At 31.3% G+C, this 16,821-nt stretch overlaps 1 protein-coding gene across 1 annotated transcript in view; it reads right to left on the bottom strand.

Annotated features, from left to right (window-relative positions):
- Window positions 1-16,821, bottom strand: part of LOC134702424 (acetyl-CoA carboxylase-like) — a 66,311-nt gene that overhangs the window by 21,418 nt on the left and 28,072 nt on the right. Inside the window, exons 22-31 of the mRNA XM_063563332.1 lie at window positions 16,525-16,649; window positions 16,028-16,141; window positions 15,094-15,207; window positions 13,208-13,297; window positions 10,810-10,928; window positions 9,558-9,602; window positions 5,773-5,922; window positions 5,383-5,500; window positions 1,303-1,416; window positions 787-843 (exon numbers count right to left, since the gene is read on the bottom strand). Coding sequence (XP_063419402.1) covers window positions 787-843; window positions 1,303-1,416; window positions 5,383-5,500; window positions 5,773-5,922; window positions 9,558-9,602; window positions 10,810-10,928; window positions 13,208-13,297; window positions 15,094-15,207; window positions 16,028-16,141; window positions 16,525-16,649 — 1,046 coding nt within the window. The remainder of the gene's footprint in view (window positions 1-786; window positions 844-1,302; window positions 1,417-5,382; window positions 5,501-5,772; window positions 5,923-9,557; window positions 9,603-10,809; window positions 10,929-13,207; window positions 13,298-15,093; window positions 15,208-16,027; window positions 16,142-16,524; window positions 16,650-16,821) is intronic.

Raw genomic sequence — 16,821 nt, 5'->3', positions numbered from 1 at the left:
ACCGACATTTTTGTCACAAAAATCCAGTTTAAAAAAGAGACATCAAGCATTACAGTATGAAATAAAGAGCATCTTCTGTCATTTATTTTGCTCTGAAAATTCAATCAAAAAGATTTTATGTCAGTTTTCCCTATAATTAGCCTATTTGCACTCATTTCCAGAGGTCAAAAAATCTCTTGGATGGCTGGTGACCCGCAAATTTTATTCCAATTTTAGAAAATCAAGACATCAAGCCTTACAGTATGAAATAATGAGCAACTTCTGTCATTTATTTTGCTTTGAAAATCCAATCAAAGTGTTGTTTTGTCAAATTTCCCTATATTTCCATATAACCTATTTGCACTCATTTTCAGTTCAAAATATCTCTTAGATGGCAGGTGACCCCCACTTTTTTTGGCATTTTTTCATTTACAATACTTCAAAGTTAAATTTCACAAAGTATAAGAAAATTCTGTCATTTTTTTCTATACCCCTGAACTACCTTAAATGCTATTAAATGAATATCTTACAATATCCTGCATAGTTGCTCATATCATTTAAACAATCAATTAACCTACGTACTTGATCTGACAATGAAAGAAAGACTTAAACATTACAACTCAATATATAAATTACCTAGATCCTTAACAAATAATGATCATTTAGTATATCATGTATATAAAAGCATAGCAAAGGTGGATACCCCATGGCATGTTCAATGAGCAAATGAAATTCCAAATACAAAAAAGTTTTAAACACCAAATTTTCTACTTGTGCCATAATAACACAATATGTTTGTTCCTTTACCTTAGATGCTATGAAAAATGTAATCCTTCTAATGCCTCTCTCATTCATCATTTCTCTCTAAAAATAGAAAAATGCATATTAACATATTCATTTTCTTTTAAAATATCTAAATAAATAGCATAACTAAATCTGTCAGAGATTCAACAATGAGAATGATTTTAACATGTATCCATATCTTTAATTTGATCTACTTTACCCTGGACATATTTACATATCTTACCACTTGTTTTTTTGAATTCTAGTAATACTTTGTGCTCTGACTTACCTGACTGTATGTCTCATTTTATCTTTTTAAACTTGATATACTTTGTCATTAGTGAACTTCAGTTCCCTTCAACAGGTGTTTCAGCAAGATACATGCAATATTTTCCTATACAATGTTAAATATAACATAAATTGTGTTAAATCAGTGATAGTATTTACCTTTGATTTACAGAAGTTCTCAAACATGGTAGACAGAACATTATCTTCATACACCTCTGATGATCTGATGGCCACATTAATGATAGTATTTACCTTTGATTTACAGAAGTTCTCAAACATGGTAGACAGAACATTATCTTCATACACCTCTGACGATCTTATGGCCACATTAATGATATGTATAGGTTCATCTACATCTGACAGACTCTGGAAATATGTCAAATATAACATTGTCTTATATTTAGTATACCATTTATTTCATATAAAAAAGAAGATGTGGTATGATTACCAATGAGACAACTGTCCACAAGAGACTAAAATGACACAGACATTAACAACTATAGGTCACCGTACAGACTTCAACAATGAGCAAAGCCCATACCGCATAGTCAGCCATGAAAGGCCCCCGATAAGACAATGTGAAACAATTCAAACGAGAAAACTAACGGCCTTATTTATATAAAAACTAGAGGCTCTAAAGAGCCTGTGTCGCTCACCTTGGTCTATGTGAATATTAAACTAGAGGCTCTAAAGAGCCTGTGTCGCTCACCTTGGTCTATGTGCATATTAAACAAAGGACACAAATGGATTCATGACAAAATTGTATTTTGGTGATGGTGATGTGTTTGAAGTTCTTACTTTACTGAACGATTTTGCTTCTTACAATTATATCTATAATGAACTTTGCCCATTAGTAACAGAGAACTATATTTGGTAAAAATTTAAATTACCAATTGGAGGGCAGCAACCCAACAACCAGTTGTCCAATTCATCTGAAAAATTCAGGGCAGATAGATATTGACTTGATTAACACTTTAACTTCTTGTCAGATTTGCTCTAAATGCTTTGGTTTCATAGTTATAAGCCAAAAACTGCATTTTACCCCTATGTTCTATTTTTAGCCGTGGCGGCCATCTTGGTTGAATGGCCAGGTCATCGGACACATTTTTCAAACAAGATACCCCAAAGATGATTGTGGCCTTGTAGTTTCAGTGGAGATTTTGTAAAAGATTACTTAGATTTATGAAAAATGGTTAAAAATTGACTATAAAGGGCAATAACTCCTAAAGGGGTCAACTGACCATTTCGGTCATGTTGACTTATTTGTAAATCTAATTTTGCTGAACATTATTGATGTTTACAGTTTATCTCTATTTATAATAATATTCAAGATAATAACCAAAAACAGCAAAATTTCCTCAAAATTACCAATTCAGGGGCAGCAACCCAACAACGGGTTGACTGTTTCAACTGAAAATTTCAGGGCAGATAGATCTTGTCCTAATAAACCTTTCTTATCCCATGTCAGATTTCCTCAAAATGCTTTGGTTTTTGAGTTATAAGCCAAAAACTGCATTTTACCCCTATGTTCTATTTTTAGCCGTGGCGGCCATCTTAGTTGGTTGACTGGGTCACGCCACACATTTTTTAAACAAGATACCCCAAAGATGATTGTAGCCAAGTTTGGATTAATTTGGCCCAGTAGTTTCAGAGGAGAAGATTTTTGTAAAAGATTACTTTAATTTACGAAAAATGGTTAAAAATTGACTATAAAGGGCAATAACTCCTAAAGGGGTCAACTGACCATTTTGGTCATGTTGACTTATTTGTAGATCTTACTTTGCTGAACATTATTGCTGTTTACAGTTTATCTTTATCTATAATAATATTCAAGATAATAACCAAAAACAGCAAAATTTCCTCAAAATTACCAATTCAGGGGCAGCAACCCAACAACCGATTGACCGATTCATCTGAAAATTTCAGGGCAGATAGATCTTGTCCTGATAAACCTTTCTTATCCCATGTCAGATTTGCTCTAAATGCTTTGGTTTTTGAGTTATAAGCTAAAAACTGCATTTTACCCTATGTTCTATTTTTAGCCGTGGTGGCCATCTTGGTTGGTTGCCCATTAGTAACAGAGAAAAATATTTGGTAAAAATTTACATAAATTTACCGAATTAATGAAAATTGTTAAAAATTGACTATAAAGGGCAATAACTCCTTAAGGGGTCAATTGACCATTTAGGTCATGTTGACTTATTTGTAGATCTTACTTTGCTGAACATTATTGCTCTTTACAGTTTATCTCTATCTATAATAGTATTCAAGATAATAACCAAAAACGGCAAAATTTCTTTAAAAATTACCAATTGGAGGGCAGCAAGCCAACAACCGATTGTCCAATTCATCTGAAAATTTCAGGGCAGATAGATATTGACCTGATAAACATTTTTATCCCATGTCAAATTTCCTCAAAATGCTTTGGTTTTTGAGTTATAAGCCAAAAACTGCATTTTACCCCTATGTTCTATTTTTAGCCGTGGCGGCCATCTTGGTTGGATGACCAGGTCACGCCACACATTTTTTAAACTAGATACCCCAATGATGATTGTGGCCAAGTTTGATTTGATTTGGCCCAGAAGATTTTTGTAAAAGCTAACGCCGGACGACGACGGACGACGGATGCCGGACGCCAAGTGATGTGAAAAGCTCACTTGGCCCTTTGGGCCAGGTGAGCTAAAAAAGGAATAAGATGGATTCATGAAAAAATTGTGTTTTGGTGATGGTGATATGTTTGAACATCTTACTTTACTGAACATTCTTGCTGCTTACAATTATCACTATCTATAATGAACTTGGCCCAGTATTTTCTGTAGTAAAAATTTACAAATTTATGAAAATTGTTTAAAATTGACTATTAAGGACAATAACTCCTTAGGGACCCAATTGACCATTTTGGTCATGTTGACTTATTTGTAAATCTTACTTTGCTGAACATTATTGCTGTTTACAGTTTATCTCTATCTATAATAATATTCAAGATAATAACCAAAAACTGCAAAATTTCCTTAAAATTACCAATCCAGGGACAGCAACCCAACAACAGATTCTCTGATTGATCTAAAAATAACAGGGCAGATAGATCTTGAACTGATAATCAATTTTACCTCATGTCAGATTTTCTCTAAATGCTTTGGTTTTTGAGTTATAAGCCAAAAGCTGCATTTCACCCTATTTTTCTATTTTTAGCCATGGCGGCCATCTTAGTTGGTTTGGCGGGTCATGCCACACATTTTTTAAACTAGATACCCCAATGATGATTGTGGCCAAGTTTGGTCTAATTTGGCCCAGTAGTTTCAGAGGAGAAGAGTTTTGTAAAAGTTAACGACGACGACGATGACGACGACGACAACGACGGACAACGGACGCCAAGTGATGAGAAAAGCTCACTTGGCCCTTCAGGCCAGGTGAGCTAAAAATGAACAAAAAACAAAAATGTAACACACAAACAAATGACAACCACTGAATTACAGGCTCCTGACTTGGGACAGGCACATACATAAATAATGTGACAGGGTTAAACATGTTAGGGGGATCCAAACCCTCCCCTTACCTGAGACAGTGGTATAACAGTACAACATAAGAAATTCATGTTCAGTATCATACAAAAAATAAACTAGATTTTATTGAGAAGGAAGCCATCTCTGTGGGCCATGCTGTAAATAATATGTGGTAAAAATTTGGTATTTGTCAACCTTGACCTCAGACCTAGGAGGTTGTACATGCATTATGACACACCCTCTGGTGTTAAGTTAATATTCAAGTCAAGTGTAAACTTTGAAATCATTACGGTTCTCAAGATATGGAGCAGACACAATATTTACCATAGGACATGGGGTTGTCAATATTATAACCAACAAGAACGTGTTCATAGTACAAGGATGCCCCACTTGCATTATCATTTTCTATGTTCAGTGGACAACTGTGGTCAAAACTCTAATTTGGCATTAAAATTGTAAAGATCATATTATAGGGAACATGAGAACTAAGTTTCAATTTGATTGAACTTAAACTTCATCAAAAACGACCTTGTCTTAAAACTTTAACCTGAATCAGGACAGACAAACAGACGAACAGACGGACAAACCAAGGAATGAACAGATAGAGGAACCAAAGGATGCATAGACTGCAAAACATTATGCACCTAAGTGTGGCATAAAAATAAAGCACAATATTGGCAATAAAGTACGGGTACATCATAATGGTTGGCATCTATGATAGCAAAACAGCAGCAATAATTGGATTTAAGAAACAGTCACATAAAACATTTGTAATATGAAAAAGTATTTCATTGATAAAATTTTTCTCACATTACCAGGGACTACCTACATGTATTGAAATTGTATCTTCTCCTTTAGTTGGAGGAGATCCTATATCTGTGAACAAGTTAGGACTGTCTGACGGGCTACCATCCATGGAAAATCTCTCCATTATCTTGTCAAATTTACTGGAAAAAGATTCATTAAAACATCATTCATGTTTTTTAATTATAAGTCATACATGATAATCAATAACTGTTTACATATTACATGAGTTAAGGATGTTCGCTCAGCTTATTATTGAATTTTTAGCCAGATTTTTATAGATTTTCAAACAAAACAATGGATTATATTTAGAAAACAGGCACATGGACCCTTAATTTTTTCACCTTTTTTAGTTCCTTTATATATTGTTGGCATGAAATAATAGAATAACGCTTGATGAAACAAGCCATCATACTTATCAAAAGCCTCTAGAGAGTTAAAAGATGCCATGATCCCTGTCCTCTGACATACTGGTGTATCATGTAACTGGTCAATGTGGGCTGCTGTAGGGTCATCCTTTATCTCAGTCATCTTATCTGAACTATCAAACCTCATCACCATCATTCTGAAACATTACAACACTAACAATGACAAGGTACTCTACTCGATTAAAGTAATTAATAAGGATAAAATATAACATCAATAAAATCAAGAAGAAATTCTTATGTCAATATTATCAACATTTTCTGTAAAAGAAACATTCAAATACCAGCAAAGAATTATTTGAATGCAGAATAATTTAAAAGTCTGAAAAACGGATAAGAAATGTTTATGAAAACTAACCCAATTTAGTGGGTAAGTCATGCATGCATGGCAAAAGTTCAAATTACTGTCACTGATATGATATTTCAGTGTTGACTAACTAACACCCCCTAGCAATGCACACAAGTCTAACCCTATCTAGTTGGGTAAGTTTTCATCTAACATTTATATCAATTTTTCAGCATACAAAAATACTCCAGATTGTTGTTTACACATAAAGATCACTAATTAATTGATATTTAATTTTGTCAATCAAAAATATAGAAAGTTCGTCAGTAAAGAAGAAGGCAGTGTAAGGAAGCGATTGTAAATTCTGTTATTTTGTTATTATTAAAATAAGCCAACCCTTTTTTGTATTTACAAAAAGGTCATTAGCAAAGCAGAGTGTTGCAAGTGACCAAGTAAGGTCTTTACCTGAAACCACACAAGATAAGAAATGTAGCTTAAACTCAGCTTACACTTTGATGAGCAACTTAATATAAATATAACACATTCTTTATAATGCTTTCCTATAATGTGTTTAGTTCAGTAGAATTCTTAAATTATCCAAATTAAAAATATCAGAACAGTTTCATAATACTACATGACTGTTCAAAGAGCTTCATGATGTCAAATATATAATAAGACCATTTGAATCTGTGTATAGGTAACTAATACCTGGTAGGCTTCTATAAGTACATACTCTCTCCTCTAAACAATGTTCACTCAAGTTTATGCAATAAGTCAACACCTTCACTATATCCTAAATGTATTACTATACAACTAACTTAAGATAATCCATCTTATAAGTTTTTATATGATATAACTATTAAACAGGGGGAAAATAATGAATAGGAGTTGTTAATATTAAGAGGAAGTTCGTTTTTCACAATTTAGTAAAAGTAATTCCAATCACCAATATAATGCCAAAAGAATAATGTTAGTTTTAATGCAAGTTTCAAGAAAAGAATGAATAGCAGACCAATTCTCTTAGTCCTATCTATGTATAATTTATAATATTTATGAAATGATCAGAACAAGTTTCTTTCTTTCAACATATGAAATATATATATAATTTCTACAGAAGATATATGAGAAACTATAAGATACTTATATCAAAATCACTCAAATAAAAAAGCTAATAAGAACTAATCTTAGATAACAGCTGCAAATAATTAGCTGATGCACAGAGTAAACTGTTGATTTTCATCTCAATAACAGCAACAAACAACTTAGCAGTGCATATGAGAATAAAGTGTTGATAATCCTCCACAATGCTCTCCTTACCTTGATAATGCAGCCATGTCTCTATTAAAAGTAGCGTGTCATTAACATTTATATGCCAAATAGATTTACTTAAAATATTTATGTTTATATGGTTACCATCAAAACATCAACTTTGGTTACACTTATAAAATAAGGAGATTTGGTAAGATTGCAATGGAACAGCTATCCAAATGACATGAACTTTTCAAGAGATTGATTTAGTTCCTCTTATTGATTAATTGAGTACCAACTATCTAACATTTCCATCCTGTAAACTTCCTGTACACATACACATTGTAATATCAAAATTTACTAATAAATATCAACAACTTTTCTCACAGATTTTCTTACATACAATTCTGTCTTCTAGCATTTTAAAACTAGTTAACTGGTGGCAAAATCGAATCTTCACATCTGATAGATTTTCCTTCATTGTGAGATATAAATAAATACAAATACTCAGATATACAAAATGTCTGTACTTAAATGTGACATATGTTCTTCCAATTTTTATTAATTAGTTTTACTATTACAGCAGTACATATCACACAGATTAAAAGCTGATATAAATTCTTAACTAAATTAATAAGTTAACTGAGCATGCAAATAAACAAGAGAACATCCACTGTATAAATACAACAAGTTTCCAAACTAATGAGTAGTCTGTATAGCCACATCATGCAGGTTACTCTGTACTACATGCATAGGTCTGATGAGTGATTATGATAACATTATAGACAGACGATAGATGGCAAGAAATGGCTCTATATCATTACTCTGGTAATCATTATAGACAGACTAGAACACAAAGTCAAGATGGTTTGGCTGGGAAATTGAATCATATTTCATAAAAGACAGACTGAGGATTACAAGGTCATGATAAACTATCTTTTACTAAATTATTTGTTTTCAATTGTCAAGCTACACAGCTATGATAGACTGATCCTACATCAGGCAATTATTGCCAGGATGCAACTTAAACTATTTCAACAAGTTGGTTGTATGTAACCTCCCAAGATAGATTGACTGTGGATTAGACTTGCATTAGAGACTGATAGTTGATCTGACTGTTATGATATAATTTCTCTATATTCCATTGACTGTAGATTTGACAGTCACACTTCACTGATTATAAAGAATCAAATTCATAAATTGAAAATCAAGAAAAATACAATTTTGTTAAAATTCTATAGTAGAATTTTTTTTTTCTATTTTTGTTTGATTTCTTTTTATAGACTGAAAATATATTTAAGCATTGTTTTACCTGTTTTTCTTTACAATCATGACATTCTTTTCTTTTGTATGAAGAACACACCCAATACATGCTGAACACATGTGCCCAAATGTTTAAATTAAAGGTTAGATAAATATGAATTCAAAAGAGGTAGAAATTATTGACTTCAAAGTCAAAACAGTATCGGCGATGTTTTTAAGCTTATTATGAGGAGATTGAACTAAAATTTCCAATTCAAATGTTATTTTGAGGTGCCATATGATTTGAGCTTAGTTTTATTTAACTTAAAGTCATTATTTGTTTAATTTTTTAAAATCAGGAATCGAAATGAAAATGAAATTGATGAAATTAGTTTAGCAATTTACAAAGCAATATAGGATCTACTCATGCAAGACCATTTTCCTTTAAGCTTACAAATAACTAAATGTCATTAATTTAAGCTTTATACAGTATTTAAAACTTTAAAGTATATATTATGGATCATGTGGACTATAATATACAACTTTACAATACTTGTATATATCTAAGACATATCTTATTTCTGCTTCAAGATAAGCATTGTATGTATTATATTCTTATCAGAAAGTTCCCTAGTTCCTATTTACTTTCAAATTACAGTTCCCTAGTTCCTATTTACTTTTCAAACTACCCCTTTTGTCCCACCTTTTTCAACAGTTCAGGATATAAATTACAGATACAAAGAAAAAGAATTACTGTAGTTAATACACAGACTTTTTTTAATAAAAGTATCAAACTGGACTGGGTTTGAATCAAAATCACAAGTAAAGATGAGGTAACAGAATAAATTTTGTTGAAAACTAGAAAATAAGTTTTTAAAACAAGATTGATCAGATAAAGAACAAACCAAGTGGAATATTGCTTCAAAGAAATAACATATAAAGCAGCCATGCTAAGGAAAAGTGGTCTGCCTGAACAAACCCTGACAGAGAAGTACAAACCTAGCTGGTGGATAAAAATATCCCTCAAATAGACAACTGTCATGTCTGAAATAGTTTAGTAAAGTTAGTTGGAGACATTTTAATGCAACATGCTGTATCTCCATATAAAAAATCTTGTAGATATTGCTCTTGTTTATAATCAGCCATATAATTTTGTATGATAACACAGATTTTTGGGGGAATTTGAAAGCACCTAAATAAAAAGCAAGGTAAAAAAGTTCTTGTACATATCAGCTACAGGAGAACTTAAATATATTATGACTTTAAACTTCCTGAGTATAGAATAGCTAAAGGGAGGCATTATAGAAATAACAAGTTTCTTCTGAGCATTAGTATAAAATGTGCATACTGATAAGATTATATAATATTAAAAAAAAAATATCTTAGAACTTCAGTTTGCTGAATTTAAAATAAATCAAGGCTGTGTTTTCAGCAATTTCCTTCTAAAGATAAAACTTTTTTTTAAAATCATTTTTTGTTTGGAATATAATGCCTTTGGATTTTTGTATAATTATAAAGAACTCAATATAAATTGTAGAAAAAATAACTAACAAGAATGTGTCCAAAGTACATGAATGCCCCACTCACACTATCATTCTTCATGTTCCATGGACCATGAAATTGGGTAAAAATCTAATTTGACATTAAAATTAGAAAGATTATACTACAGGGAATATGTGTACTAAGTTTCAAGTTGATTGGACTTCAATTTCATCAAAAACTACCTTAACCAAAAACTTTAACCTGAAACTCCCTCTTACATTTTCTATGTTAAGTTGACCATGAAATTGGGGTCAAAAAGCTAATTTGGTTATAAAACTAGAAAGATCATATCATAAGCAACAAGTGTACTAAGTTTCAAGTTGATTGGACTTCAGTTTCATCAAAAACTACCTTGACCAAAAACTTTAGCCTGAAGTGGGACGGACGGACAAACAGAGCCACAGACTAGAAAACATAATGCCCCTCTACTATCCTAGGTGGGGCATCGTAGGTGGGTCATTAAAATATCAAAACTAGTTAGTCTGATTTGTTCTTTCGATGCATGTGTCTCAAAATATAAATTTACTAAACAGAGAAGAGATTGGAGAGATGAAACTGTAAATGTTGATGAAATGTCACAGTAAAAGAAAGTGTGAGAAGCTACTTGTGTACAAACTGAAGTTCTAAAACATTATGTAAATATTTAAAATTGACTATGCTTTAACAAATGAGTGCAATGTGCTAGTACCACTACTTCAGAACTACTAACCTGTTAGGATGAGATCTGGGAAGTAAAAACTTAAACTCCACTATACATAAATCTTCATCTATTTCACAATGCTGTACACAATTCACATCATAGGCTATGTAAGCTCTTCTTATATATACCTAAAATATACACATCACATCATAAGGAATGTAAGCTCTTCTTATATATACCTAAAATATACATATCACATCATAAGGAATGTATATAAATTTAACATATACACATGTCACCCATTCATATAATCTTATATATGCCTATAACATACACAGCACACCATAAGGAGTGTAAGCTCTTCTTATATACACCTAAATATACCCATGTCACATCATAAGGATTGTAAGCTTTCTTATATACACATGTCACATCAAAACCATTGTATACCAATTAAAAATATATGTCACATCGTAGACAATTTATAAAAACATAAAATATATGCATATCCCATCATAGGCAATGTATGTACACCTAAAATATTTAAATGACTCATTATAAACAATGTAAAAACCATATACACCTAAACATATGGAACATTGTAATACTCTGGGTTTTATCAAACTACTCTAGTTTAAAAGTTTGTATTCAGGCAAAATTATGTAACAGCTTCAAATGTAACTATATAAACAAATTACACAAACCCCCCTATGAAAAGTTCAAGAATCAGTAACAAAAGATAGTTGAAAACAAAATTTTCTGCGCATTTGCATTGATTTTAGACAAATTAACTAGAAGTCTCACAAAGATGCATATCCCTTACCCAAGGATCCGGAAATTTTTTCACCTAATTTCGGTCATTTTCATACAACTTAAAAGTTGATGCCCCTTTTCAAAAAATTATTGTCAAAATCACATTACTGCACGAGACTCATTCCAGTATGCTCATACTCGGTCGTCATGTTCGTAGCATCAACAAACTTGTTTCACTGTTGCATCGCAATTACTTCATGATTTGACCTACCATTTTCCAAAAATCGTTTAAGAGCAATCAAGGGAAGGCAACAGTTTAAAAATAAAATGATTTTAATGACTCAAAACGATAGTATTCTCAGTTATCGCTTACGTTTCCTTTGATTCTGAAGTCAAAATTCAAACCCGGATGTACTGCGACAATAGTAAAACGAACAATTCCGGACTCATTTCCGGGATTAGTTTTGTTTATCTAAATCACAGGAAATCATCGGATTTTTAATATTTAACCTTTAATAGTGTAAGAATATTAATTAAAATAGTTGTACTAGCTTTATTTAGAATGAAATTATTTCAAATTTACAATTAATTGTCTAAATCTGTGGAAGAGAATTTCAAGCATGCGTATTACATAGTAAACAAAGCACGTGTGTTAGAAGTAAAAAAAAAAAAAATTCTACGTAAATTAAACCAAGTTTTAATTTAATTTTAAATCATAATTGACATTTGTCTGACCTGTTGAATAATTAAATAATGAAGCCAGTTGGTATGAACTTTTTATTTCTTTATAATAATAGTTTGGAGCTTGTGATTAATTGCCAGGTGTGAATTAAAAACACAGGTAAAGAGATTAGCAATCATTAGCCAATAGCTCCCTGAGGCATTAATACAGTTATTAGGAGGGCCCTCAGGTTTATAACACTTTATTGAAGTGGCAGTTTAATTACAGGAAATAGATAACATAACAAAAATATATTCAAAATGGCGATTTTGAAAGTAGATCTCAACGTAATGACCGAAATTATTTCGGTTGAAAAATAAAATTTGACCTAAATCCAAATTAAAAGTTTAGGACATTATAGTTTCAGTTTAGGACATGACTGGCAAATATGACCGTTTCCGGACCCTTGCCCTTACCTCTTGTTTTAAAGATTCACGTAATGCTTAAAGTGGAGCAAGTGCTTTTATAACACAGTTTGGACATTGTTATGATTGCACAGGGAGTATATGATTCATACATTAATAGGGCTTACATAGGTTATGCCTGTTGTCCAATCCAATTCAATTTATTTGAATAAAATATTGTTTAAACTAATCAAACTACATTTATAGAGTCAATTTATACTTAGCTGGGGAGTATGAGGACAAGTTCATGTATGTACAATTTCTTTATTTGATCATCTTCACAACTTTGTACTTCATTTATATCTATGTTTACCCTTATATCAAACTGGTCTTACTATATTGAACAAGTTTTTTTAATTATTTGGATCAGAAAATCCTGAATATCCATGTAAACTTTATTTTCACTACTGGATATTGGACAATCTACTTTTCTGAATGTTTTTTTCTGGTACTAGTTAGTTTTACCTTATATTTTGATTATATATACTGTGATGTTTGTCTATATAATCAATGAGGAATGAGTCAATCATGATGAAGCAACACTGTATGCCAGCAGTAAAATTATTGTCATTGTCTACTTTTCACTTACTTCTAAAGCTGCCATTCTGACAAGGGAGTTAGAATGCCAGAAAAAATCCTGTAGAACATCATAGATTGCAGTCTCAGCATAAATAATTTTCTGAAATAAAAACATTTCTATATCATTCACTTATCTCTCATTGTATCACCATGTATAAGACCTAAATATCTGACCAGCTGAAACATTACAGTATGCCTTTCATTTTGTGTAGTAAAAATACACATAAATATCATGTTGGTAATTTTTATAATATAAATATTATAAACATTATAAAACTTAAACTTATATCATATTTAATCAAGATCTTTTAGAGAGCTAGCTTATGTATCCACATATTAAAGCCCTTTTCCATTATTACAGTTTCTATGGTTTTACATCTTCAATCCAAAAATGACTCTAAAATTGCCTTAAACTTAGATATATATCCTTCCTAAATTCTTTGTCTAAGCTTTACTTAAGACAATTCTATTTATAAATGGGTTATGACTATTTTAGTACAGTAGCCTGAACAATTATAGGGAATAATCAAGTTTTACATATATGGCATGTAAAATAAATGGTTCCTTCGATCCAATACATTTATTTCTGTAATAGCCCATAAAAAAATAACAAATAACGAAAACACAACTATTTTTAAAAGATAAAAAAAAAAAATCTGTAAGAACTATTCAAATATACAGTAAAACTTCATCACAATTATTTTCGATAAATAATTCTTATGATAAATTATATAATCCTAGCTTAGAATTGAAACTGTTGTCATTGTTTTAATAACAAATGATAGATATACAAGATTAGAGCAGCTAACTATATAAACTTGAACAGTTTAATATTTTACTCGTAATTTGATCTGTATACTATGTATTTGATATAAAAGGAGAAAAAAGTAGGCAGAAAAAAACATTCTGATAATTTTGTTTTACTGTATATATATCAAGAATGTGTCCAAAGTACACGGATGCAACTTGCACTATCATTTTCCATGTTCAATGGACCATGAAATTGGATAAAAAATATAATTAGGCATTAGAATTAGAAAGATGATATCATAAGGAACATGTGTACTAAGTTTCAAGTTGATTGGACTTCAACTTCATCAAAAAATACCTTGACCAAAAACTTTAACCTGAAACATGCACTTTCAATTTCTATGTTCAGTGGACCATGAAATTGGGGTCAAAAGTTTAATTAGGTTTTAAAATTAGAAAGATCATGTCATAAGGAACATGTGTACTAAGTTTCAAGTTGATTGGACTTCAACTTCATCAAAAACTACCTTGACCAAAAACTTTAACCTGAAGCGGGACAGACGGACGAACAGACAGACGAACGAACAGACAGACGGACAAACGGACGCACAGACCAGAAAACATAATGCCCCTCTACTATCGTAGGTGGGGCATAAAAAGTGAACAAATTAATTGATTACATCATATATGTCATTGTTTTGTTGTAGATTCATAAACTGAAAGTGAAAATAAGAAGTAGAATAACATCTTTAATAGAAACCTATAGTACGTATAATGTACTAGAAGTAGAGTAACATCTGTAATAGAAACCTATAGTAAGTATAATGTACTAAGTATATGGTTATATTTTTAAGTTGTCATCAAATTGATTTATGTTAACTTAACATTTATTTTTGATATATACATTTAAACAGTACTCAGAGCTAATTTTTGTTTTATTTTTTTTACAATGGAGACTTAAAAGCTATTGGAAAATAAATCTAATGTTTAAAGGATTAATTTCAACTCTTTTCCGCACCTTTCAAAATCAACATTATTTGTATGCAAATACCTACTTGCTACCTTTTTCATCAGAACCAGTCTACTACTAGTCCACATAAAATTAAAGAAATCTTTATATATGAATGTAATGTATGAACAGTTTACCTGTAAATTATCAGGATTGTATTCTGGTCCATACATGTCTATAGCAGACAGGAAAATAGATTCCATCTGGTTGTGTCTAAGTTCATATGGTGGAAGATGTGCTGCTATCAGAACCTATAAAATACAATATATCTATATGTAGATTTCATCAATTGCAGAATTAGGGAATCACTGAAGCATGACTGGAGAGGGTTCCCTCTTGTGGTAGTGAATGGGCTCTGCCTTATGACAATTCTGGATCCACCACTGGATTCAATTGTTTCTCAGTTTAAGTTCATGAGGGAAGAAGTACCGCTATTTATAACTATAAAATACAGACTTCAGGACTTCTTTTTTTTAAACAAGAACTATTTATTTAACATTTAGTCTCATAAATATTTGGGGTTCAATAAACAACTATCTGCTTTTTTGGCAGAAATACGGTATAAATTATCAAAGTATGAAGTTTGTTTAACAACACAAAAACATGTGACCCATTGTCTAGCTGGCATATACAAATTCTATTAAGCTACCAAGAGTAGTTTTAACAGTAACGAAATATCCACACAATAAAACGGGGTTCCTTTTCATTTAACTAAACTGCAATAGATTTTCTTCATGAATAAGCATTAACGTTTGATATGCATACATACATTTGAAAAGAAGAAATTTGTTCCACTCAAAAGAAAGCTGTAATTTTGTAGGTACCAATTTTCCCTGAATTCAGGGAAAATTGTAACTTAGTGAATATTTGTTTTGTTGTACTGTCAATCTGCATACAAGCCTACAGAAATTTTAACTTTGTAGTGTGTAAAATGCATCTAATGAGTTTCATTTTCTTCAATAAGCTATTAGCTTAAAAAAAACCATTTAACTATTGCATATCTACCTCACAACTATCACCTATTGTATCTGTTAAAGTATTTCACAGACAACAAATCTAAATTACATATACCTGTCTGGCTCTCAATGCTACACTGCTATTATCTTGTCTGTTAAGGGTGGTCAGTTCTGTCAAGATAGAAGCCAAGTCATCGGTCAAGCCTGGTTCTTTGCCAAATAAATGTTCCTAAAAATCAAATTTAAATAATGTTTAAATTCTTCATAGGCATCCAAATACATGTAAAAGCATGGTTTTTAAAACTCGTGTAGTGATGTGTTAAAGAATAGTTTGTCTTTAAAATACTTGAAATAACAACATATTAATCAAGCTGTCCTTTCTTTGTGATAACTTTGCATATCATGCTACTCACTGAAGATGGAAAATTATTGCAAGAATCTAACAGCGCATGTGCAAACATAAATGACATCATATGCAAATTAGTAAGGAGGTTTCTCAGCCACAACTCAACTTCAGGCTCTTGCCCCTCAATGTGAATATAGCTCAGAAACACCTTTTATTTAAAAAAAAAAACCAATTGTTTATCTGTAATTCATAAAGTGTTGACTTACAATCAGTAAGATGATGAGTTTATTTTTAGGTTTGACAGCCAGGTGAGATATAATACTAGCAGCTACGGCAGACATGTCATCAGTTTTCTTCTCCATTAACTTAGTGATACATTTATCATAATGACCTACAAATATAAAAACATGTTTTATAATAATTATTCTAGTCTAGAATTGCATGGAATAATCTGTCTAATAGAAATTTGAGTAACAGTAATTTTGAATATTCTATAAATGACCAGTGGGATAAAAAAATACTCACACCAATTTTTAAACAAATCATTCTAAAAATAGTCTGGA

Source organism: Mytilus trossulus, unplaced genomic scaffold, assembly GCF_036588685.1.
Source record: "Mytilus trossulus isolate FHL-02 unplaced genomic scaffold, PNRI_Mtr1.1.1.hap1 h1tg000457l__unscaffolded, whole genome shotgun sequence".
Classification (NCBI taxonomy): Eukaryota; Metazoa; Mollusca; class Bivalvia; order Mytilida; family Mytilidae; genus Mytilus; species Mytilus trossulus.
This window is presented reverse-complemented; position numbering and strand designations above follow the sequence as displayed.